Source organism: Micropterus salmoides, unplaced genomic scaffold (genome assembly GCF_014851395.1).
Source record: "Micropterus salmoides isolate LMB-PRFRI ecotype aquatic unplaced genomic scaffold, ASM1485139v1 Ms_hic_scaffold_5, whole genome shotgun sequence".
NCBI lineage: Eukaryota > Metazoa > Chordata > Actinopteri > Centrarchiformes > Centrarchidae > Micropterus > Micropterus salmoides.
Window position 1 is genome coordinate 32,309,078 of NW_024044237.1, and position 24,291 is coordinate 32,333,368.

The window sequence follows — 24,291 nt, forward strand, 5'->3', positions numbered from 1 at the left end:
ACAGTTTCTAGCTATACTTTCTACCTCTCTTTTGTTGCCACTAAAACTTCAGAAATAATTTCCCTAAGGCATCATTTTGGTATGCCTACAGGCAGCAAGTTTGTGACTAGCACGACAAGTCAAGCCTCCTATTGCTTTGGGGGATTCAGAGTTTTCTACATCTCTAGTAGAGAGATGCCTACTATCGTTTACATCTCAGGATCACTGGTGAACAGTACTGGGTGTTTTTCCGAAGCACAGGATCCACTTAGGATCAACCAAATATTTTTGATGCAAGCAGTTGATAGTAGGAATGTAATTAATATGTAATGTAAAAAATTTGAATTTAAGTGGCACGTTGATTGACAAATTAGTGCCATTTTTAGCATTTCACATTTCCTGATTGTGAACTGATGAAACGTGCAATCACCATCTGTTAATAACTACACTACTACTACTATTACTATTCACCTGTAGCAGCCACTTAACTGTTGTAATACCTAACCATTCACAGTTCAAATTGCTGTTTACACTTTTACAAGAACCTATATTTACATGAGAGCACTTCCATGACCCAGTGTTTTTCTTTCTGTCTATTTAATTAATGTTATCCAAATCTGGTATCTTGTCCTCTTTGCCCAAGAAAAAAAAATCTACTCAAACAAAACTGAAAAATAATTGTGCATCTTTGGTATAAACTTACTAATTAGTTTCATAATGATATTCCCTGACTTCTGAGGATTTTTTTTATATTCACTGAATGAATCGTCTGGAATGCGCAGTCTCAAAACTCATTGAGGACCGACTCCGGGCCCCCTGACAGAAAGCAGAATATTTCTCTTGACTGTATATAAATCATATCATCCTGCATCCTAGCTCTGTTTCCATTGCGTATACTATCAGTGACAAAAATAGCAACCTGACATTCACATCCACTCACACAGAAAAGCCTGTTGTAATAACATTATACTGTTTACTCCACTGAAGCTGCCAGATGTGTGTGTGGGCTTCATCCCCTATTTCTATCAGTTGAGTAGTTTACTGTCACATGACTGCTGTCACTCGTGTTTAGGCCTGAGTGCAGCTCTGCCCTCTACTGGTGAGAAGTGATACTGTGGAGTGTCTGTCTGTCCATTCAGTACACATCAATCTGCAAGTTTTATTAGCTTGATTAGATTCACATTAAATATCAGCAATTTATTCATGACCTGTTACCAATGTAATGACGCATTACCTAGTTATAACTCTTATGTGATCCGATTACATTCTTTTGTATTACTTTGTATGTAATACATTTATACACCAATACTGACAAATAGATGTGCATATAAAATCACATTCAGCCTAATGGAAAAAGTAATTTCAGTCTAACTAGTCTGAATGTAATGGTATGTATGTTATATTCATGTTTTCACAAGTTATAAACTGTTTGATTACAACGACTCGATCACATCTCTAATAACATTAAATATATCTTTACTGGAAATAGGACTATTTAAATTGAATTTCAGGAGAGCAACATAACAACAAAATGAAATGTATTAATAAGATGCTGGTCCACCATGAGCCTCCAAAACAACTTCAGTGCTGCTTTACATATTTTCTATGTCTCCTAACTCTATTAGAGGGATGAACACCATTCTTCCAAAAGATATTACCTAATTTGGTGTTTTGATGTTGATGTTTTAAAATGCTGTTTAACACGTTCTTCCAAAATCTCCCAAAAGTGCTCAGTTCAGATTTGGTAACTGCAAAGGATATGAATCACAAAACTTTCATACTCTTCTAAACCATTCAGTGAGGAAGCCGCAAACCCTTTATGGAAACATTTGTATTACATGCGTAGCTCATTTATTTAGAACTTTACTGTATTTTGTCACCATTTGTATCTTGAATTATTATTAATCATATTCTAATTGCAGACCAGGTTGTCATTGAGATTGGTCACTTTGCAATTATGACTTGAAAACGCACTTGTAGACATCTAAAATATTAAAAAGCTTAAACATTTTATAGTATATAATAAAAATAAAGCCAGTCATGTGTATTTGTGTGTTTATTTGTCTAGATTGTTCTTAAGTTAAAATTGTGTATCTCCAAATGTTAAGTTTCAATTTGTGATCTAAGAAGAATGGTCTTTTTATATCTAGACAGTATTTGTTAGCGTATTTCAGATGGTTTGCTGTTGTTGAAAAGCTCGTAAATCACCATACCTGGATACATGGTACAACCTAGTGTTTGAGTTGCACCTTAATTTGCTCGCCTGTTTGTGAGTACACGTTATTTGTTAGCTTGCATGTGTTTTCTCTATTGAGTAAGCCAGTCACACTGTTTTATTGTATTTGCTCCCTAATGTTTTTTTTACACCACCAAATATGTTCATATAATCTTCTTGTGTACATGTTTATGTTTCCTCACTGACGTGTTTGCATTGTACTTTCATTTGTGTGTATATCACTATATTCATGTGGGATTACAATTGCACCTCCAGTTTTTCCGTATGTGTGTGCGCGCGCGCGTGTCCCACCACAGAACAAGGCCTCCATTGATGATGCCAGTGGAGCACTGGAAGGCATCCAGAGTAGAGTAGAGTAGAGCGGAGAAGAGTAGAGTGTTTGAGGGGCCCGGATGCTGCCGGAAGGCTTTCAATGTTTCACACAGACACAAACCTTCAGTCTCCTCTTCACTTTCCTCAATGGGACTCTCAAAGAAGCATCATCACACAATCTGAGCCAAGTTGGCTCGTCCACAAAGGGCCCCATTAGAGAAGCGGGCGATCATCCTGTCAGTCATTTGACCCAGATAGTATTCTGTGGTTACAGCCAGTTCTGTTGGGTGGTGATGTTGTACTCATTAAAGCATTCCAGTAAAATACCATGATAGTGTTGTAAATAAAATGTAGTTTTAACTATGACCCCCTGAACCATGAGCTGTAGCTGTATGGCAAACAACCATTATAAGCAAAAATCTGCTGTAATGTTTACAGAGAAGCATCTTTTAAAGCTTATTGCTTCAGTTTTATTTATGAGTTTTCTCTCCATACTATTTAACATTACTTTCTCATAAAGATGTATGCCAACTTCAAAAGCATATAAAGTCTTTTTAAGAGCCCTTCTCAGATATATTTAGTTCCCCGTACAAAGTTGAACTAGAGGTGGGTCAGCAGATTTGATGTATGTTCTGGCGCCATCAGAGGTCCATTGGATTATTAAATGTCAAAGCTAATCGCTAATTATATAACAAAGGGACTAGATAATCATAAACATGAAACATTTGTAGCGTGGTTTTCTGTCTAGTCAGTAATTTTATATTTTTTAAGTAAGTTTAAAGTGAATAGTCTGTGGTAAATTTATTTAACTAGCTAGCAGGCTAATGTATTAAACAACATGCTGATAACTGAGCTCGTACATGTTAGGTTGGCACAAGTTTGATGTTTAAATGAAGGTGAGGGTCAGCTGAGCAGATACCTTAGCTAACAAACTACCATTATACTAAAGCCACTGAAAATACACGTTTCTGATTGGATCCAGTTCTTGTTTCAAATGTTTTTTCCCCAGCTGTGAATACCCCATTTCAAAGTTTTCTGTCTGTGATATTCTCATTGTTTCACAAAACAGGTGTCTCCTGGATAATTTAATCATATGATAGGTTTATATTGTGGCCATCGGGTTTGAATATTTCATAATCATTTCTTTCATATTCGATATGGTAGATACAAAATACTACAATTCATATGAGCCCCATGACAAAGAAACAAGTCAGAAGTGCAGGGCTGTAGATTTAAATGTATTTTCAGGTTTCTACTTTAGCTTAAACTCACTAGATACACAATAGTAATTCAAGCTTGGTAATTTGGTATTTATTGTTGAAATTCACCTGGGTAGACAGTTTGTGACTATGACTTTTTGATGCTTTTTTCCAAAGAAAATCATCTTTTTTAACTGATTATTCAACTTCAATAAGTGTATTAATTCCCAGTAGGCATGAATTGTTGACAAACAAAATCAGGTGACCTCAGTCACTGTTTCCCAAGAGATTAGGACCTCAAATATGGCTGCCAGAGGGTGTGTTGCATTAAGAGAGTGTGCAGGGCCCTTTGCTGTAAATCATTTGGGAATCCTACTGCTCCAATCCTCATTCCCATCACATCTGTATTTTCTACATCTTCTTCTCCTGGAGCAAACACTGCATAGCTTAGTGGGGGATTTTCTCCCTAAGCTGATTTATATCAGCTGATAGCGCTGTCATGAAGCTTGGTACTGGGATGAATGGATGAATAGACAAATGGAAAAAAGCTATGAAAGGATGGAAGGAATGAGGAGCGGTAGTGTTAGTATCCATGTGAAAGGTAATACCCATGGATTCAGGAGGGGTTTGTTTCTTCTCTCTATTTTAACTGTGGCTTCCTATTTGATCTTAAGGAATGGGAAAATGGAAAGAAGAGAGAGAGGTAAAAGACAACATTAAGGCGGCTGCACAGAAGAAAGAGCAAAGAGTTGATGTAAAAGTACATAGATTTAGATTAAGATGGCTGTCAAATGTCAGAAATAGAAAGAAAGGATGAAGATCAGAAATGGGAAAGTAAGAGGGGACTGTGGCAAAGATTTATGGATGAAAACAGAGAAAATGGGCTGAAAGACAGGACAAGGATTAAACAAAAGGAAGAGCTGATGGAGATAGGTGGTAGAGAAAGAGGGAAGGAAAGAAAGACGGGGAGGATGGGATGGAAGGAGGGGTGTTGGAACAAATGGGAGCAGAGGAAGAAGCAGACAAAAGACATCAGGAGAGACCAGAACAATTTAGAGGGACTGATGGACAAAACTGGATGGAGGAGAAAGGGAGGAGCAGAAGTCATATTCTATGTTTTTATAGACAGAGAAATGGCTGAATCCAGATCTTTAATGGGAAACGTGAATGTGCCATGTAGCCGTCAGCTTTAGAGATATGATAGATGTGCAGTCTCATAACCTCATGGCCTCTTCTGCACATTATTCCCTTGTACAAAGATCCATCTGCAGGACGTTAACACCCGACAGAATATAGATTAAAAATTGTATTGAAAGCCTATAGGAGTGAAATGTTGGACACCTTCGTTTCACTATTAACCCTTTAAATTTTTTTCAGCCTCTTTTGTTATTCTGAATAAAATGTGTAAAAAGATCTTTAAGACTTATGTAGCTTTTTTTTACTTTTCCTTCTTCAACCTCCCATCTCCCTAATACACGTTTTTATTATGATACTTGTATCAATTACATTTATAACTCAAATGTATCATGTAGACTAATCTTAACCAAATCTTATCCTAAATATCATTTTAAGGGAGCAAGGACTCAAAAATTGCTATCCATCCAGAGGGACACATTTGGTCCTCATTAGGACATAATTACAAGAACAAAAGTACATCCTACTTTTATTTTACTTTTTATTTTGCCTAACTGACTTCTCCCACTGTCTTCCTCACTAGCTGAAGAAGCTGCTGCTGACTCCTCCCAACGTGCCCACGGGCATCGACGCACACAAAGATAGAGTCAACGGCCATCGCTATAGCAACAGAAGCCTGCACCTACGGACAGTCAGACCTCTGGTCAAGGTGAGGCACAAATTACTGTGAATACTTGTTGATTAAAGGTAGATACAGTATGTGATAGTTGAATATGAAATTAAAGCTCTCCCTTCACTTATTTATTAACAATGCACATCGCTTTCCTCAGTCTTTCTTAGAGTGTGAAGTGGAATTGAAGCAGTATGTTATCTTGTAACCCTAGACACATCTCTCTGTTCACCGGTTACCGCCTCATTCCCTGTGTCTTCTGAAGGCTGGCAAGATAACAAAATTGGATTTTTTCCAATCACTTTCCTTCAGAGGTGGCGAGTTTAGACAGAAGTAATTCACTGTTGCATGCACGGCTTGCAGTCAGCATCACTGCCGCTGCAGAAGTTGGTCTTCCAGCAGGTGCCTGCAGACCAACACGTAGATCATATATCAGCATTTGATTATGAATTATTCCTACACTGTCAAGGCATTTGAGACTGTTTGCTAGAAAAGTTAGAGTAATAGTTTGTTTACATGCTTGAAATGACCTATGTTATGTTTTGTTCCTCACACAAATAAAAGCAAGGTTAAGGTAAAGTTAAGTAGTAGGCTGCAAAACCAAGGGGGGGGGGGGTTGAGATGTATGGTTTGGTCTACTAACTGTCTGACTTTGACACCAGAGCTTGCATTTTGCAGCCCTTTTCTATTAATAGTCAACAATGATTTATTTGAGCTATGATAATCTTTTTTAAAGTTAACCAACCCTTAACTTTATAGGTTGCAGATTAGAAAAGGCGTATATGAATCACAACAGACATACGGGTCGCTTTGAAAAGCATTGACATTTGTTAGATACGCTGGACCAGGGACATTTCTCAATGTCTTTGTGGGTGCGTGCATCATCCTGCCTTAAACAACATCAGTATTGGTCTGTAAGAACTTGTATTGCCAAAACCCTACTTATAACATGAACAGAAAAAAAACAGCAAAGCAGCCAGTAGTTGTCCAGCTAGTGCAACAATAGTTTTATTTTCCAAATTACACATCTCCTTTTGGACTGGAAACTCACTGAGCCTTCAAGCTTGCAGAGACCTTCAGCTGCTGCCCATGATAGATGTGGTGTTGTGGAGGAGAGGACATTTACAATGGCTACTGCTGTATGACTTAGCAGTAATTGGATAGCTGTCTAGCATTGTGCTTCAAGTGGTCATTGATTACAACACCAGTAATTTATCATGTACAAGCACAAAACAGTCTTCTGCTCTGGCTCAAGCAAAGAGGATACAAAATCCCCCCAGGATGCAGCGCGGGAATAAGCCAAGCCTGTATCCATCACACACCATCCTTACCGCACTGTTGCCGGTAGTGTGCATGTCTGTGTTCGTTTTTTAGAGTAGTGTGGCTTTGCTATGGCAGATGGTGAGAGTATTGACTGACAGGGCAAGAGGTCAACAGTGAATCATAGTCTCTCTCCTCTCCCTGTAGGAGTAAAATAGAATCAGCCATTTCATCGCAGCTGCACACTGAATCATCTCTCACGACGTCGGAAGCAAAACTTACTGCTGTGTGCTCAGTGTTGCTGTATCCAGGGCAGGAAATTGAAGATACACCCATGCGTTCATGAGTCAGTTACTGTTGTTAGTGGTTCATTTTTCTTGTTCCTGTTAACATCTGTAGACAGTGTGATGTGACATGTCCAGCACAGTAACAGAGTTTAATAGAAAATGTAAAATGGTTTTAGTGTCAGTTTCTCAAAGTCAAAGACCAATGTGTCGATCTAGATAGATGATCTGTTGCTTTGGATGAGTCAAAAGGCATTTTTCAGTGTGTACAAAATCAAATAATAAAAAATGTGTACAAAGCTGGTATAGGGTAAGTGGGTAACTATTCATAAAGACATACAGTTAGAACAGTTAAAATTATTTTCATTTTTAATTTAAAAACCAATAACGTGAAAATGTATTTCAATTTAAAAAAAACCTGATTACAATATTTAGATGAATAACTTTTAAATAAATGTTATTTATTTCAACCGCAGGTTCTGGAAAAACCCCAAATGATCAAAAGTGTGGTAGAGAGTAACTTACTAGACAGGCCATATTGGCTAGTAGTTGTCTATTTAATGGTTACTTCACTCTCATCACTTACTTACTATTGCAGCATTAAATTCTTGTAGTCTAATCCCCAGTTCACAGACAAGTTTAACAAGATCAGAGTTACAGGTGTAGATTCTCTCCTTTTGCTCTCCTCTCGCAAATTCATTTTCATCCATTTACCTCTTCATTTGCCTCAGTTCAGTGGCTCTTTATTGTCATAACATCAGAAAAGCTCAAAATGTAGAACATTTTTCTCCATTCAATAATTAAACTCATCTCTGTTGATATGTGACTGCAGTCGTAACATTTTTCAGCTTGTAGGCTAAATTTTTTAGCCATGTACAGAGCAAGCAGTTTGAGGATAAAGTCTCACACTGGGATTCATGCATGTGTGTCTCTACCCTCACACAGAGTGACCTCCCACAGGAGCGTAAGCCCCGAGCGGTGCGTCCAGCGGGCCGCCTGTGCACCGAGCTTCACCGCCACCTCACCACCGCCAAGGACTCAGAGGACACCCCTGCCCCAGACACAGAGGAGGACGAAGAGGAAGAAGAGGATGAGGACAGTGAGTCGGAGGAGGATGATGAGGAAGGGGAGGAAGAAGAGGAGGAGTCTTCCAGCAGTGAGGTGGAGGGTGTGGCACTTGTGGCTGCTGTCCCCACTGAGCCAGCCAAGCCTCAGTTCAGCTCAGAGAAAGAACTGCACTCAGTGGTGGAGCTGATCACCTACATGCACACCTACTGCTTGCCCACACGCAAGCAGCAGGGCTCGGAGCGTAAGGACCGTGACCTCCAGAGGCCTCGGGCCAGACCTGAAGCCTCCCGCCTGGCCACCACAAGCTCTCACAGCAGAGTTGTCTTGGTGGCTACTCCTGGGACTAGTGGGGCTTTGACTGGGACAGGCAACAGTGCCCCTAGGAGGCTCCCATTCGCAAAGCGAAGGGAGATGAAGGCCAGCTCCCTTCTCCGTGAGCTCCTGCAGCAGAGCAGCTCTTTTGATGTGAGCAAGCCTTACAGACTGCACAGCCCCCCCTACTCCCACTCCCTCAGCCCCAACAGAGAAGGAGTATCTGCTTCTTCTGCCCTGGCTAAATCAGCCCCAGCCCACTCCCCCAGCTCCACTACCCCTAAATTGGAACTTCGTAAAGACTCTCCGTCCCCTGAGAGGAGATACTACTCCTCTGAGGTGCCTCAAACCTCTGAGGAAACAGCAGAGGACAGCGGCTCCTTCTCAGTTCGGCGCTCCCGACGTCTTGCGTCCTACCCCAGCCGGTTCGCCAAGAGGCTGCGGCCTGGACGGGCGCGGGAAGGAGAAGGGAAGGACAAGAAGGAGGAGGGACGAGCAGGAGTCAAACTCCTACCAACCCAAGCAGGAGGGGCAACCACGACGGTGACGCAGCCAGAGCTGCTAACAGAATCGACCAAACCCTGCTGCCAAAACGGTGAGATGGACAGGAAAGATACAGGTTACATTCATACTACAAGCTTTTATTGTGTAGTTTTTATAGCTGTTAATATCAACTTTTTTTTTAACGACTAATTGTAATCCATATCTCAAAGTATTCAGGTTTTTTACAATTTTATTTTGTTCCCTATACTTATACTGGCTCAGCCAATAATTTATAATGATAAATTTAACAATGTGAATGATGTAGGATTTACTGAATGTCCTTGGAGATGTGAGCATTATAATGTAAGTCACATATACTGCAGCTCTTATGTCTGGTTATGGTCTGAGATCCAGACCAGAGTTGAAAAAATGTGACTAGAAAATGTGACTGCTGATCACACTGATAATAAAGATCAGAGTCACATAAGCGGTTAGAAAATACCAGTGTTGAGTGTAAATGAAGCCCAAGATACAAACACAACAGACTTACACATTCATGCTCATTGTTAATGGAAAAAGTGACAGACATGCATCTTCCCATGTATCTGCATCTTCACATGCATGTAATGTAATGCATGGTTGTAATTGGCTTTTTATTCCGATTGCAGAAAAGCGAGCCTGCCTCTGTCTGCCTCTCAACCCCAAGTCCACAGCGTGAGTATCACCATATAAAGTACCTGCTGTGTTTTGTCATACAGTAGATGCTTAGTAAAAGTACTCCTTCATTTTTCATGCAGCGTCAAGCCTGCAGTAGCAGAGTACTTCATGTAAAGCATCCTTTAATGAATGTCTTTTTTCCTGGCCTCTTATTGCACTAAATTCTTCTAATTCATAGCCAGTTATTTTGTAAGCTAAAAGGAGACCGACATTGTAGGGTTTTTTTTTTTTCAAATAGTTTATTTTGAAGACCAGACAAAATGCAGTGGTAGTTCACCAATCATTCAGTTTTTAACTTCATTAAATTTAAAGGCTATATCCATACATGAAATCTTTGAAATTGTAACTAAATAATCCTAAATTGCTCAATAAATGTGCATTACTGATTACTACTAATTAAAAAAACTGTCTTCTAATAACCTTAACCGTGAACAAATGTTAACTATAGCTAAACTGTTGGTTTGCTAATTACCAATCATTCTTTTTATTTTGATGTAGTGTTTTCGCTATTTTGCTACTAGGTTGTGATCTAGATTCTGGTAACTAGAGCCACATGCACAGTAGAGCATGGCTGGGATCTTTTTCCAATAGAGTCCCACTTAAGTCTGATCTAAATTCCAAATGGATATAATGGAGGCTACTGTTCCACATTGCCGAGGAAATGCAGTCAACATATTGGGAATCGCTTATTTATGAGTATTGAGTGAGAGGCGGTTTACCATTAAGGAGCACAGGATTTTTTCAGTTATACTAATCTAATGCTTGTAAATGTGCAAATTACTGTGTTAATCACCTTTGCTGTAATTTTTAACATTCAGCACCAATTGATTTGATCCTATTTAGGTATTTGTTTCATTGTCTCTATTATATAATCTCATGCTTCACAATCTGGCAGTAGTCCATAATTAATACATATTCACTTAAAGGTATTAAGTGTTTGGTCTGGAGATTTGTTGTTACAGGGTGGAAAAGCCTCTGAAACAAAGTTAGTGACACTAATGTACATAATTACACTCAGCATAACAAAGCTTGACAGCGCTATCTAGACCATGTTTGACCATAATTGTCTTCATGCTTCAAAAAGAAAGCCTGTGTTTTAATCCATATCAGTAAGCACAGTTTGCAGTCATGTCATGTATAATGTCATAAGAGTGTATACTATTCTGAACTTGTAACAAGATAAACCAGGCCCAAATTCAGCTATTTTTTTCACAAGATCCCTAATGAATTGGGACCCCTGGCTGGCTTACTCAGATTTTAATCTCTGCCAGACAGAGTGTCCTCAATGTTCTTACTTTTCCAAATTAACCCCCCCACCCACCCATCCAGGCTCAAAGCCTGGAACTTCTCCAGCTCTAACCAGTCACAAAGCTGAATGTTTTCCTGTACAAACCCCTGGCGTCCGTCCATCTTCTAAATGAATCTGTCTTCTAAAGCGCTCACCAAAAAAAAACCAAAAGTTGTTTTTTAAAAATTTATTTTACTCTCCTGTTCTCTGTGGAGGGTAAGTAATATCCCCCCTGAAGCCAATCGGCTCGGCACTGCTCCTGCCTTTCATGGCAACTGGAGAAACAGAAACAGACAGCCAGAAATAGAAAGCAGAAGAAGAATAGGGGAGAGGACAGCGGAGTACATATGGTTGTTGTGATAAGAAATGAGGAGCGCCGAGAAATGCCAGTAGCATTTACAGGGAGAAACATAATTCAAATTCAGCAGACATCATCTGAAACTGTGCTGTTTCTGTATTTTAGGGAGGGAAAGAGCTTTTACTGAGAGCCTATTAAAGATTGTTATTGGATTGCTGTTAACTTGAATGTTTGAAAAATACAACAGATTCCAACATGACACAGCAATCTTTAATTTCTCTCTGTCCTCTCTTCACCACCAGAGAGTCCCAGTACGGCACCAAGCCCTTCGAGCAGACGCTCAGTGTCGATCTGTGTGGAACGGCAGGTAAACACATCATGTTTACTAAGTTGTTTGTTTGTATGCACATCAACATGTTACATCCCTCAAGACACAGTCATAAAGGGACAGGGATAGTGGGACCAAATCTTATTGTTTGGGAAGTAAGAGGAAAACGTGCATTGACATTGTCAGTTAGATTCCTCCTTGAGCTGATGCTGAAAGTGTCTTGGGAAATATGCTTATTCTTGCAGTGAGTTACAGTAGATGAAAAAACTGCCGATTAGCTTAGAATTAAAACTGAGACTGGGGGAAACGGCTAGCCTGGTTCTGTCCAAAGGTAACATCTGCCGACCAGCCACTCAAAGCTCAATAATTAACAAGTTAAATATCATTTGTTTAATCAGTATGAAAACGGAACTGCAAAAACGTCTACAGGGGGTTATGTGTTGGATTATTTCTTGGTAGTTCGAATCCTGCTCATGTGGTTATGTCTTCCCTTCCCCTTCAGGTCTCACCCCTCCCACCACCCCACCTCACAAACCAGTGGAGGATGAGCTCTTCAAACCGGCAGAGGGAGGAAAGAGTGGTGAAGGAGCAGGTGGTGGCAGCAGTGGCGAAGGAGGGGGTTGCAGCGAGTCTGTTCACCTGGCTTCAAGCACCAACGTTGCCACAAAGGGCTCGTCCTGGGCTCAGCGTGCCCACCACCAGCGGAAGCTTCCAGAGCAGACGGAGCTGTATGCCCAACTGCGCCGCATGGGCCAGGCAGGTGACAGTGACACCCATGGCACCTTTGGCGACCATGACTACTGTGCGCTGAGCCTCAGGGAGAGCCGCAAGCGTAGTGCTGCCATGCTTGGCGCCATGTTGCAGTCGCAAGGAGGGAGCGATGGAGTTAGCACCCTAGCATCCAAAGCAGCCAACGATCAGGTATCGGATGGAAAGGGCAACGAGAACGGTGAAAAGCTTGTGGCATCAGAAGACGCAGAACCACTCGAGAAGCAGAAGATGACAGTGGTGATATCATCATCGCCGCCGTCAGAGTGCCCGTCCACAGCTGCCACACCACCAGCCTCAGAGGAAGAGGCGGAGCGCTCATCTGTGTCTCGCTCACCCTCACCCACCCTCCACCTGTGTCCCGACTCCCCCGCCAGCAAGACAGACTCCAGGTGAGACAGAGAGACAACGACCGTGAGAGGAGGGAAGGGAGAGCTGTCAAGATGTGGGTCAAGGAGATTAGATCAACAGTGAGAGAGCGAAGTATCAGATAGAGGGAAAGAGAAAGGAATGAATGTGGCAGAGGAAAGGAGCTAAGAAAGAACAATTCTGCATTATTGAAAGGCTATCCAAGTATGAGTCTTTAGTGTAGTTTTCTCAGCATATTGTTCGACATAGGTAAAACCAACTGCGTCATAACAGAGGCTGTTACGTTGACTCTACTCTTACTGTATGTTGCAGTAAAAAATGTCTAAAAGTACAGTGTTTTCGCAAAATTTTAATAGAGAGATATTACAGTGAGAGACGCCCCAGTATAGACAGTTTAGCAAAATCTCTGATGGTTGACCCATTTTTATCGTCTTATGGTATACAGTCTATTATCACCCAACCCAAGAGACAAGAGAAAACAAATATGTGACACATCACAAAGGTTGAATGCTGCTGGCTGATGTCAAACAAACTTCAACTCAAGGCATCAACCGTGGTGTGTTCTCACATCAACTTGTTTTGTTGTTTCTGGCTGCAAAAAAGAACCCCGCCCTATTTCCATTGCCATATCTAGCCATGCGACCAACCTTGTTGCTTTTGAATTTTAAGTTAAATTCAGTTACAGTTAAACACTTGTTTGAGATTTTTGTTGCGTTTGTCAGCCACAATTTTGCATTTACATAGGGTGATGCTCTTATCACATGCAAACAGAAATACAGTATGAATGGAATAGTTCCATAAACAACTCATGGAAACATTTTAATCCAAGACTATACTGTCTTACTTCGAATAGGCCAGTGCTCGTTTTTATCCTTGCAAGTTACAGTTTGACTGTCTCACATAGAAGAAGGTCAGTAGTCCTATTGTTTTTGCACATGAAAGACATGAGTAACAGAGAAAAGGGGGTGGGAATGTAGGAGAAAGAGATGATAAAGAACACAGTGATTCCGTACTGCAGTCAGTGGAAGAAAGTCTCCTTTTTTGCTGCAGTTCACCTGTTTCCTCATGTCTGACATTTCAGTTTCACCTTGTGCCCATCCTTATCTCACTATCCTCTCCTCTTTCCGTCCTCGTCCTCTTTTAGTGAGAACTCGGAGATCTGTCCTGACGACAAGCAGAGGAACAAAGCCAAGTCTGACGAGGTACAGGAAACATTCATGCCCTACAGTCTTCTGCATACTGCAATACTATTGAATTCAAACTTTTTTGCTATTAATCAAAAAAGCAAATTCCCCCTGAATTGGCACAGACTATACAACACACGTCTAAAGCAAATGGTTTATGCGGAAAAACATCTAAATATTTTTAGATTTTGGTACAAATGTTTGGACATAAAAACACAAACTGAGCATATATCTGCAGATGCATATTGCACCTGCAAGATCAGAATAATGCACTGCATGTAAATGACCACAGGGTCTGAAGTGTTGAGCCTCGTGATGCCGCCCTACACACAGCCTTCCTACTTCAGTTCCCACGTCTATCTGTATTCTGTATTGTCCTTTGTCCTGACTGTTACCATGGTTTCCCTGTTGCCAGGACAACTGCCAGGTGTTTTACATCCACAACCTGCCAACCAGCGTGACCCAGAACATGCTGAGGAAACGCTTCCAGGTTTTTGGCAAAGCAGACGACTGCAAAGTCATCATCTGCAATGAGTAAGTGTCCTGATCTGGATTCCTTGATCTGAAGATATGGGAACCTTGATGATACAGTACAGTTTTGCGCTGTGGATCACAGTCTGTGTATATGCAAGTTGCACTGACTTTATAATCAGATCGAAGTTTTGTAGTCACATCATGTTGTCATGTCATTAATTCATGGTAGATTGAGACATTTGTAAAATTGAGTTACTGGGCTTGGTAAATTAAATATAAATAGCAAGAAAATCAGAAATGCCTGTCTTGATTTCCCTGAAGTAATCTGGCAACCTTGTGCGAAACAGAGTTGAGATGCAATAAACACAAAAAACGATGATGAGAAATAAGGCAGTATTTGTTGTCTATCCTATTTGTATATGGAAAACATCTAGTGAGACACCTAGTATCAACAGCAGTCAACATTTTCTCATGTTAGTTTAGGTTACTTCAGAAGCTTTGGTTCTCACACACCATAAAAAGGGAAACTATTAAAATATTAGATACTGTGACTACTCCTACCATCGCCCTCAACCAAGGCACTGGAGTTAGTCTAGGGCTTCGCACTGATGGTGGCCACTGCTCCTAAATAGTTAAAGTGGGTCAAGGACAAATTTCTACATAGGGATAAAATAGTTGCCCTCTTTTTGTTGCAGAAAACATTTGTCATTTCACTTATTTTGCATATATGTTCTTTTAAATTTGATACAGAGCTATAATGTACTTGATGTAGTAAATACAAATCAGGCATCAGTCCAGAGACTAGGGGTGTGTATCTTCACTGGTCTCACGATTCGATTACGATTATCCTGTCAACCATTCGATTTGATAGCTCGATCACCTCTAGGGGTGGGAATCTCTAGGCACCTCTACGATGATGAGGGCTACGATGCGATTGTAAAACGAATAGGATAAAGATGCATTTTTTTCACTGTGTGACTTCTTGGACCAACTAAGTAGGTAGTAATGAAATGCAGCTCTTAATGTTAATTAATTTTTTTACATAGCTTTTTTACATTATTACAGAATTATTACTGACCTCTGTTGCTGCTATATTCATTTCTGATGCTGCTGTTATTAGTATAAATTCAGATACGGGTTGAACTACACACTTTGCAATGCTCCAGCTGTTCTTTTTTTTGTCTCGTCTAGTGTAGTTACATATTTGTGTATTGTCTTGTAAGTTGATTATTGTAATCTAGCAGCCCAAAAAAGTCCTGCTCAGCTTCCAAACCGCAGTCTGAAAAGATATTAGCTAACGATAACTGCCTTCACTTTTCTAACAGTTGTAAAACAACAGACATTTAATTAACGGACGCACTGTGACCTACACTGTACATTTACTGCCAGACTGAAACCTATCGTTCATATTTTCCTCTGCTCCGCTCGCTTTCACCGTCAACTATACCGCCTGTCATGTAGCTGTCCTTTGAAGAATGAGCAGGGGACGCTAGCTAAGCGCTACCATGCTGCACAGTGTGCCGGTGAAAATCATTAACATTAGTTGCATATTGATTTTATTAATCATGTGAAAGTTTAGTAGCAACAGTCATTCATTCAACAGCTGCCTGCCTTGCCGAACAGGGAGCACACATCTCTGTTGTGTGCACACCGCATTTCCGAGTTCCCCCTTTTTCGTTCCGTCAACATTACGTTATCAGTTAACCTTTAGGTAATTCAGAATTGTCCAAGTCCGCATCGCGATGCGTCTAAGAATCAATTATTTTCCACACCCCTATCAGAGAGAGATCAGATCAGTAAAGCAGGAGATTTCCTCTGGAGTTTTCTGTATTGGACCATTACAGTCCAATTAATCTTTCAATTTGTGCGCTCAATGCACATTGAATGATAGGATTCATGTGACTGATTCAGGATTCTCCATCACGACTGATGCCGGCATGTACCTTCTTTATCTCCTCAAAAGCAAACTGTCATTATCTTAATGCATGTGTCTCTCTATCCATCTGGTTGTAGGGAGCGCTGTGGGGTGATAAAGATCTGCCAGCCGGGGGTTCAGAGACATTGGAGAGAACGGGAGACTCTTTTCCAGAACGGACCTGCTGGCCTAAGGAGGCTAACAAGGAAACGCTACATAGATCTTGGTAATGAAAACACACACACAGACAGTTATAAGTGGTTCAAATAGTAGACCAGCATGACCTGCACTACAGTGTACCAGGCAACTATGGTGCCCCTAGTGGCAGTGACAGATAGTATTTTTTCTCACAAAATTGGTAGTGCTGGAAGCTTGGTGATGTGGTGACTACTGGGTGGTTTTGCAGTAGAGCTACTGACTATTAGTAGTAGCTTATGCTTAAATAGTCAAAATCCACCAAAGCTGAACTCTGCACGAGCGCACCAGGCAAGTTTACTGTACCTTCTTTCTGGCTTTAAGAAGCACACAGTCCATCTGAAATGGTCTTATATTTTCCACTAGGACCCGGAATTTGACTTCTGATTTCTTGCATTTGACAATTACCTTTTTTGTTTTGCAGATGAGGCAGGTCCAGGCCCTGTCAAGAGTAAGTACGATGCACTGGACTTTGACACTCTGCTAAAGGAGGCCCAGAAGTCACTGCACCGCTGACAGACTGGCCAGTCTTCGTAGACTGCAGCAACACCCCTCCGGCTACACGGCCCTGCCCTCAGACAGGCCTCTCAGTACCTCCATGCAAGGCAACCTCGCAAAATGTTTACATTTTTATCATTGGAATAAAACGAGTTTCTTTCACCGGAGGATACTGCTTAAAAATGAGGATGTCGCTGGGAGTCTGGTGGAGTTAAGAGACAATGGAGGAAATGGGACTTTTAACAGCAATGGTACAACAACTCCCAATGATGATACAGTTCTCTGCTGAACAACAATAAGACAACTTTGTTGGTAACATCGCCCTGCCTTGAAAGAGTGGGCATGAGAGACCGCTGTAGCAAATCCTTGCTATTCCTGCGTTGTGTTGGTCGTCGTCGTGTGCGTTTCTGCGTGTGCGTGTTCTTTGTTCTGTTTGTTTTGTAGAAAAAGAAGAAAATCTCCCTCTTTCCGGTCATGGGTGGTGAGCCTGCAAACTGTGTTCACCATAAAGTTGTGCGGTTGTATAACGAGGAAAAAAAAAAAAAAACCTGCTTTGTTTTAGCGAAAAATTGTGGATGTTATAAATTTTAAAATCTATTGTGTGTGTGTTATGGACAAAGAGTATATTAAAAAAACATTTAATGTAATCATTTGATGACTGATAAAAGTTTACAAATCTAAAATGAAGAAGAAAAAAATCATGTTTTTTTCTTTTTTGTAACTGTAGTGCTTCCTTGATTTGATCTATGCACTGTAAGGAGACAAATGTCTCCGTTGTCCTCCACTTTCCCCCTTTTGACTCTAATCTCTAACTCTGTCATGCTGACTATTTTGGCTTCTGCTACTGGCTGCTGCAGGTTCTGTTTGGTAGGCGTTAAAATTAAGACCCCAACTGGATCCTGGGAAAAAGTTCCTCTCAAAATTTTTTCCAACCTTGTGAACTAAAGCAGTTATTGGAAAAGCATGTATTTAAATGTTGCTCAGTGTGAATGAATTTCAAAAAATATTTACTGGGTTTGAGCAAATCCCAGGATTGGCTTCATCGGTTGATTCCATGTAAATTTTTTCCACACCTAGAGGGGTCTTAATGTATCTTGGTAGGGTCCCACTGAACATGTGTCCAATAAAGGCTGCAGCCTAATGACACCCCCCGAATGCCACAGCCAATGCAACAGTTACTGTTTACATTTGGACTGCAGCAAGCAGGATTAAAATGGGGAAATTGAAGTTGGTAGCCATAGGCGCTTTCAGTAATGAACTCACTATGAATTCATCACAGCCGCCCTTCATCTAGACCATCACAGTCCAATCGTCTTTCACACAAAGTCCATCAGTCATTGCAGGGCAAAGTACTGTAAATGAAATTCAACTACTTGTATTGTCCAGGAATCCTTGGGGGTAGCTTGATGTTGGGTTTCAAAGAACAAAACAGACAAATTTTCTCTCAATTATCCACCCATGGAACATTGTTATTGACAGAAGTAGACAAATCTGTTGGTTAAAATGGAATGTATTCAATAATCTGAATGTAAACGTGTTTTCCCCATTTCTGCTTGCCCAAAGATTGTGAAGCTTTTTGGTGCTTTAAAAAGGTAGACTTGCTTAGTCGATTTTGGCTTGCAGTCCAGATAGCGCCTAATTTACATTCCTGATGCAGCCAGTAGCACCCGCCATGAAAAGGGAGAGAGCCCAAGCCTGCCAATCCGGTGGCACCTCACAGCCACCTACAACACAGCCAGGGAAGGAGCAAGGGATGGGCGTGAAAGTAATGAAAAGTTTCGGCCGAGAATCTGGATTTCTCGTCTGCGAGGTACTGCATCAGCTGAGCATCTCTACCTCACATCCATCCATCCCTGCTCCCCCTGTCTTTTTATTTCCTCATTCTACTGGCCCCTACCCTCTTATAAATGTCTCACACTTGGTGTAATTTTTTGTCAGAAATGTTCTCTGTGTGAGGGTTTCCTCAGCTGACGGGCGGGTATGGGCAGCCTGGGGGGTTTGCGTTTGATTTTTTTATACTATGACTCCTACCACTAAGCCACTTGTGAGGGGAATAATCCCCGTCTCTCTCTAAATCCTTCCTTTGCCGGCCTCAATACGTTTTTTAGCGGGTCCGTTCTTTTGGAGTCTCGATCTTGTGTCCTTGTGTAACTGAGTGTTTTGTCTTTGTCTCGTGTTTGAGTCGGACACTGCTGACGCTCGGAGGTTGGCGAGGAGAGGGCTGGAGAGGTTGAACGGTGGCTCCTTGGTTGAAGAAGAAGATTCCCAATCTTCTCCCCCTGCCCTCGTTTTGTTGTTTTCTTCAGGGACACGCCATTCCTCCTGATTTCCCTGTTCCTCCGCAACTGTCCCAGGCATTTTAATGAACGCAGCCCGCCTCTTTCTCTAACTTTAACTCTATCGTTTTCTGTCTCTCGTGAATTCAAGGCCTTGTTTCCAGGTCTTCTCCAAACCCTGGTTATTCCCCGCTTTTAAACAGATAATCCCTCTTTCCTCATCTTTTTCCTTTCTTTATCTAATCAACTCCTTGGTAACACACAAAAAATTGAATGTTTACATCACTCGATTCTCCTTTGACTTTATTAGGAACGCACACTAAGTACAAAGGCGCCTTATTCAGTGATTCAAAAGAAATAACAGCAAGTAAAGTGGCCTAGAGGGACGCACCTTCTCCAGGCTCACTGATGTCCAAAACTAACAAAAACAATTTAGTGATATACATACTGATTGAGAAACAAGGTACCTTTAAAAAAAAAAAAAAAAAGGGGGGGGGTCTTTAATATTTACAAAAGTAATTGCGAACAACTGAACTGAGTATTTGTGCTTAGTATGTATACTACTAAAAAGTGAGAGAATGTGCTGGTTTACATATTAAAAAAAGAAAATATAATATATGAATATGAAATGTGTATATAGCACTATGCCTCGTTGTAAACATAAAATGTATTGTGTGTGTTTTTTAAAGGTGGCGGGTCATAGTTGATTGCTAATCAGACAGGAGACGATCAGGTTGGTTTTGTTCCAATAAGTTGTTTGTTCAGTACAGGGAGGAAATTAAGGGAAAAAATTAAGTTGAAATGACTTCACACAAAGTCCAACACTGTTGTAAAAGAAAGACAAAAAACATCCCTTTATAACTATCACACTAGAAGGTTTATTTGCTGTTTATGAAATTACAAATTTTTCTGTGTTTTATTATTTTTTTGGTTTGTTTCTTAAAAAGCAATTTGAAATGCAATACATAATAATCTTATCTTTAAGACAGCCTTTCCGAAAACTGAGTTAATAATGTACAGTGTATGGTTGGTTGTTGAACTACAACATGGGCAATATTTGAGCTGCAGATTGAAAAGGCAACTGTACTGTATGTAGACTGCTGTTAAACACAAAAAATCCTAAAAACAAACTAGGAAGAATGTGGTCAGTTGTGTCGTAAACACATAACACATATACAAAAGAAATCGTACTAATATACTCTTGCACAAATAACATCCCAAGTAGTGAAATATCTTCATAATATTTTCTTCTAATTGAAAGGAAGCTATATCTATGTTATTACCACATTTTGAATGTGGGAGGGAGGAAAAGAACAAAAAAATTTAAAATGGTTGCTGGTTTGGCCTAGTTTAATGTTCAGACTTGTTGATACAGATGATGTGGACACTGTAGTTATCCCAGTTTCATTGCTGCATCCCTAAAAGGAAGCATTTGGATTAAATCAATTACAATTAAATACAAGTTACAGAATGGTATAATGGTCTGAGAGGCGGAGGTGTTTTGTGTTTGAAAGACTATGCAGACTAAAGCAGGACAAATGCATAAAGCATGAAGGCAGCCTGATTTGATACATTTGTCAATTCTGCATGTACAAAAATGCAGAAGATGTAAATTTCTTCGTCACCCGAAGGGGACATGACAAGAAGTAGTTTTACATTGGAGGGAGGGAAAGGGGTGGAGTTCAACGAAGAGAAGAAGAAGAAGAAGAAGAAATTTGCCTTCAAACCTATGTGGAAAGTTTCCCAATAGTTTCTCTTACTGATGACCAAAAAAGGCTTTAGGTAGCAAACCTAAATAGTTAAAACATGGCAAATATTTTTTATTCAAAACTAGTTCCTGTTTGGCCTTTAGCTTTGTTTTCCTTTTCGTGGAGGAAGTGCATACAGTTTCTATATGTAATTCAAAATTTAGATTTCCACTTATTTGCAGCATGTTTTGGGATTGCTACAGTGGCTGTCACTGTTCCTCTGAGGGTGCCCCCATTGTTCTAGAGGTGAGTTACATCGCAACTACCCCCTTTTTCATCATGGCAAGCCTTAAAAATCAATCGTGGGTGGGGGGGAAGAATCTACCACTAGCTTTTATTATTACAACTCCTTTCCAATCCAATGTGGTTTATTATTAAATAATTACTGACGTAATTAAAACGTTTTTCAATAGCCATATTATAAAAAGGTATATACATATATATGAATATATATATTTGTGTGTTTGTGTAGATATCTAGATGATTATATACTTTCTTATAGAAAACTTTGATGTTGACCATTCTCCTCAGTGTTTTGAGAACACTGATGCATTGCAACATAATACCGCTGTCCACTTCTAGGATCCTAGGTCGATGGACAACAAATCCAAATAAAAAAAAGTTTAAAAAAAAAACCTTCCAAAGGGAATTACCCTCGTCAGAATGCAATACCTTTCTTTCCACTCTTCATTTCAGAAAAATGGAAAATGGCAAGAAAACCATAAAACTTGATAGGCAAGTTGACCAAAAAATAAAACCTCACCAATAAAGAGCGTGTGACGGCTCCTGAAAAATGTGTCATTATCAACGGCCGCGTCAGATTCAGTTTTATAGGGGTCATGTTTCCAATGCCATGGCCCACTAAAAACATTTCTTGGTTTTTATGTCGCTCACTGTTTCTTTAGTTCAGCAAACAATGTATCTGTCACCGAGCTACACCAACAAATTAGCCCCTGCCAGGACAGGAGTGCTTGCAATACCGGCCTGATTCTGGTTTCAGATTCCTCTTCTATCTTTGATCTGCAAAATGGTTTCAACATCAACAGTTGTATAATACACAGAAACTAATGGCTAATCTGTCAAACTTGATGGCAACAGTGATGTCAAATAGGCACTTAGTAGGGACTGCAAACTGTCAAAATCTGCTAAATGTGAGTGGGTGTTTTTTTTGGTGGAAGGAAATATTTTGACAAAGGGCATACATTGTTTTTGTTGATTTTCATTACTGTTGATTTCATTGTCTATTTACATCTAATGACTATCAATTCACATAAATGATTTTTTTTTCTTTTTTAACTTAGTTTTTGGTAAAACAAAGGTAAATACAGCTAGTGAGATTTTATATTTTTACATATGTTGGTTTTATTTTGCGTTTCTTCTTTTTTTATTTATATGCCACTTAGTTTGGATGTCTTTAAATGGTGTTATTTTCTCCTTTTTGTGTGATTTCATATGTCTTGAGAATGTGGAGACAAAGGCATTTCAGTATTTTTGAATTGTTAAAATCTAGTTTCATAGAAGCGGAAGTATCTGATGTTATAAATTATATTTTAATTCATGTAAATAGTTTAAAACAGAAGACTATGGCTTCCTTTTAAACTGAATACATTTCTCTTCAGAGATTGTTTACATTATGAAACTGTAGAGATGTGCTCCTCATATACTGTATAAAGTACATATATACATTGATTTGCCTCCAAAAAATAAAATCCTAATGAACAGCATTTTTTCAGTGCATGTGGTGATTTTTGAACGAGGAAGAAAATCATCAAAATTTAAAGCTTTTGTTTAACCTAACTGTTGTCAAGAATGTCTCTCCACGTTCACAGACTGCAGCATCGTTTACGATGTTTTGGGAAAAAAATAAAACTTTCTCGGGACTCCTCCAGATCTGCAAACTTACGTCTCCCTTCCCTAATACTGACAATTTGTCTATTTGGAGACTTGCCAGACAGTAACTTTCCACCTCTGAGTAAATATGTATTGGCAAGATGTGAAGAACCATAAACCATCTTTTGTTTATATTACCCAAAATCATTACCTTTCACCCCCCCACACACACATACATACACATGATTATTGTACAGTATAATATAATTCAGAGATATTTTTATTTTTTATGTTTTTTGAGGGGGGCTTTTTTGCCTTTTTTGTGACAGGACAGTTGAGAGAGAGACAGGAAACTTGGGAGAGAGAGGGGGCGACACACAACACCTTTGTACATGGGGCGTGCCCTCTAGTGGTGAGCTAAGTGGCGCCCCTTAATTCAGCGATGATGAGTGTTGAGTGTTGATGATGAGGTAAGTGTTGAAGCAACATGAAAAAACTGGTTCCGGCATCCAACCCACTACTTATTGTCTTGTCTAGCTTAACGCAAAGTTTCTCTTGACTGTCCCTCAGTATTACAAAATTAGTCCAACTACTTTTTTGCCGAAAAACATAGTGCTAGGTTACAAAAATACTCACTCACTGGTCATCTGCCCGCTTATTTGCTGGTTGTCTTATCCAATTTATTTTCTAGATCCTGAAGAAGGTCCCCTGCGCACAAATATTTTATGCATGGTAAAGCACACTCGGGGTCTTTCTGGGATTCCATCGTGACCGCATCTAACAAAAACTGCTAATGCTGAAATTTATTACAGCAGAATGATTCCGTTTCTGTTGGCACCTGAGGGCATTTTGAGCAAAGGCACCACCAGACGCTTTTTGCTGTCATGGCTCAGGTTCGGGGGGAGGGGGATATGGCCATATCCTCTTGCATGGCTGCAGCCTCAGCCTCTCTGCTGAATTTCTTCAGCTGTATACTATGGCTCAAATAAATACGGCTGAATATCCAAGTCAGCCAAAACATTGTAAAATACATGCTCGTCCACAATACCCTCTACACTCATATTTTGATGTAGGACGAACTACTTGGCAAACTCTGCTTTCTCGCTCAATATAGCAAGCACGGAGTAATTTATTGCTTCAATGGACCGCATTTACCATCAACACTGATTAGACATCCACATAAAATGTGCCAAATTTTCAAAACATTAGAAGAAAGCATAGGCTACAGCAGGATATTTTGGGATATTGTTTTAAATCACTGCTTTTGTACCCTTTACCCTTTTTTTAAATTATTTTATAAGTGATGAATTACCTGGATGAAGATGGTCAAGCGTATTTATATGTATAAACACACACACACACACAATGCATTTAGGCATGTAGATGTGGTCAAGACAACTTGCTGTAGTTCAAACCAGGCATCAGAATGTGGAAGAAAGGGGATTTAAGTGACTTTGAACGTGGCA

The 24,291-nt window shown here is 40.1% G+C and overlaps 1 protein-coding gene across 1 annotated transcript in view; it reads left to right on the forward strand.

Moving 5' to 3' along the window:
• The window catches only part of ppargc1b (peroxisome proliferator-activated receptor gamma, coactivator 1 beta), a 93,388-nt gene extending 70,669 nt beyond the window's left edge, over window positions 1-22,719 (forward strand). Inside the window, exons 4-12 of the mRNA XM_038698848.1 lie at window positions 5,444-5,569; window positions 8,020-9,049; window positions 9,606-9,651; window positions 11,543-11,607; window positions 12,071-12,728; window positions 13,850-13,907; window positions 14,305-14,423; window positions 16,377-16,504; window positions 16,898-22,719. Of these exons, the coding sequence (XP_038554776.1) occupies window positions 5,444-5,569; window positions 8,020-9,049; window positions 9,606-9,651; window positions 11,543-11,607; window positions 12,071-12,728; window positions 13,850-13,907; window positions 14,305-14,423; window positions 16,377-16,504; window positions 16,898-16,989 (2,322 nt within the window). The 3' untranslated portion in view covers window positions 16,990-22,719. The remainder of the gene's footprint in view (window positions 1-5,443; window positions 5,570-8,019; window positions 9,050-9,605; window positions 9,652-11,542; window positions 11,608-12,070; window positions 12,729-13,849; window positions 13,908-14,304; window positions 14,424-16,376; window positions 16,505-16,897) is intronic.
• The last annotated feature ends 1,572 nt before the right edge of the window (window positions 22,720-24,291 follow it).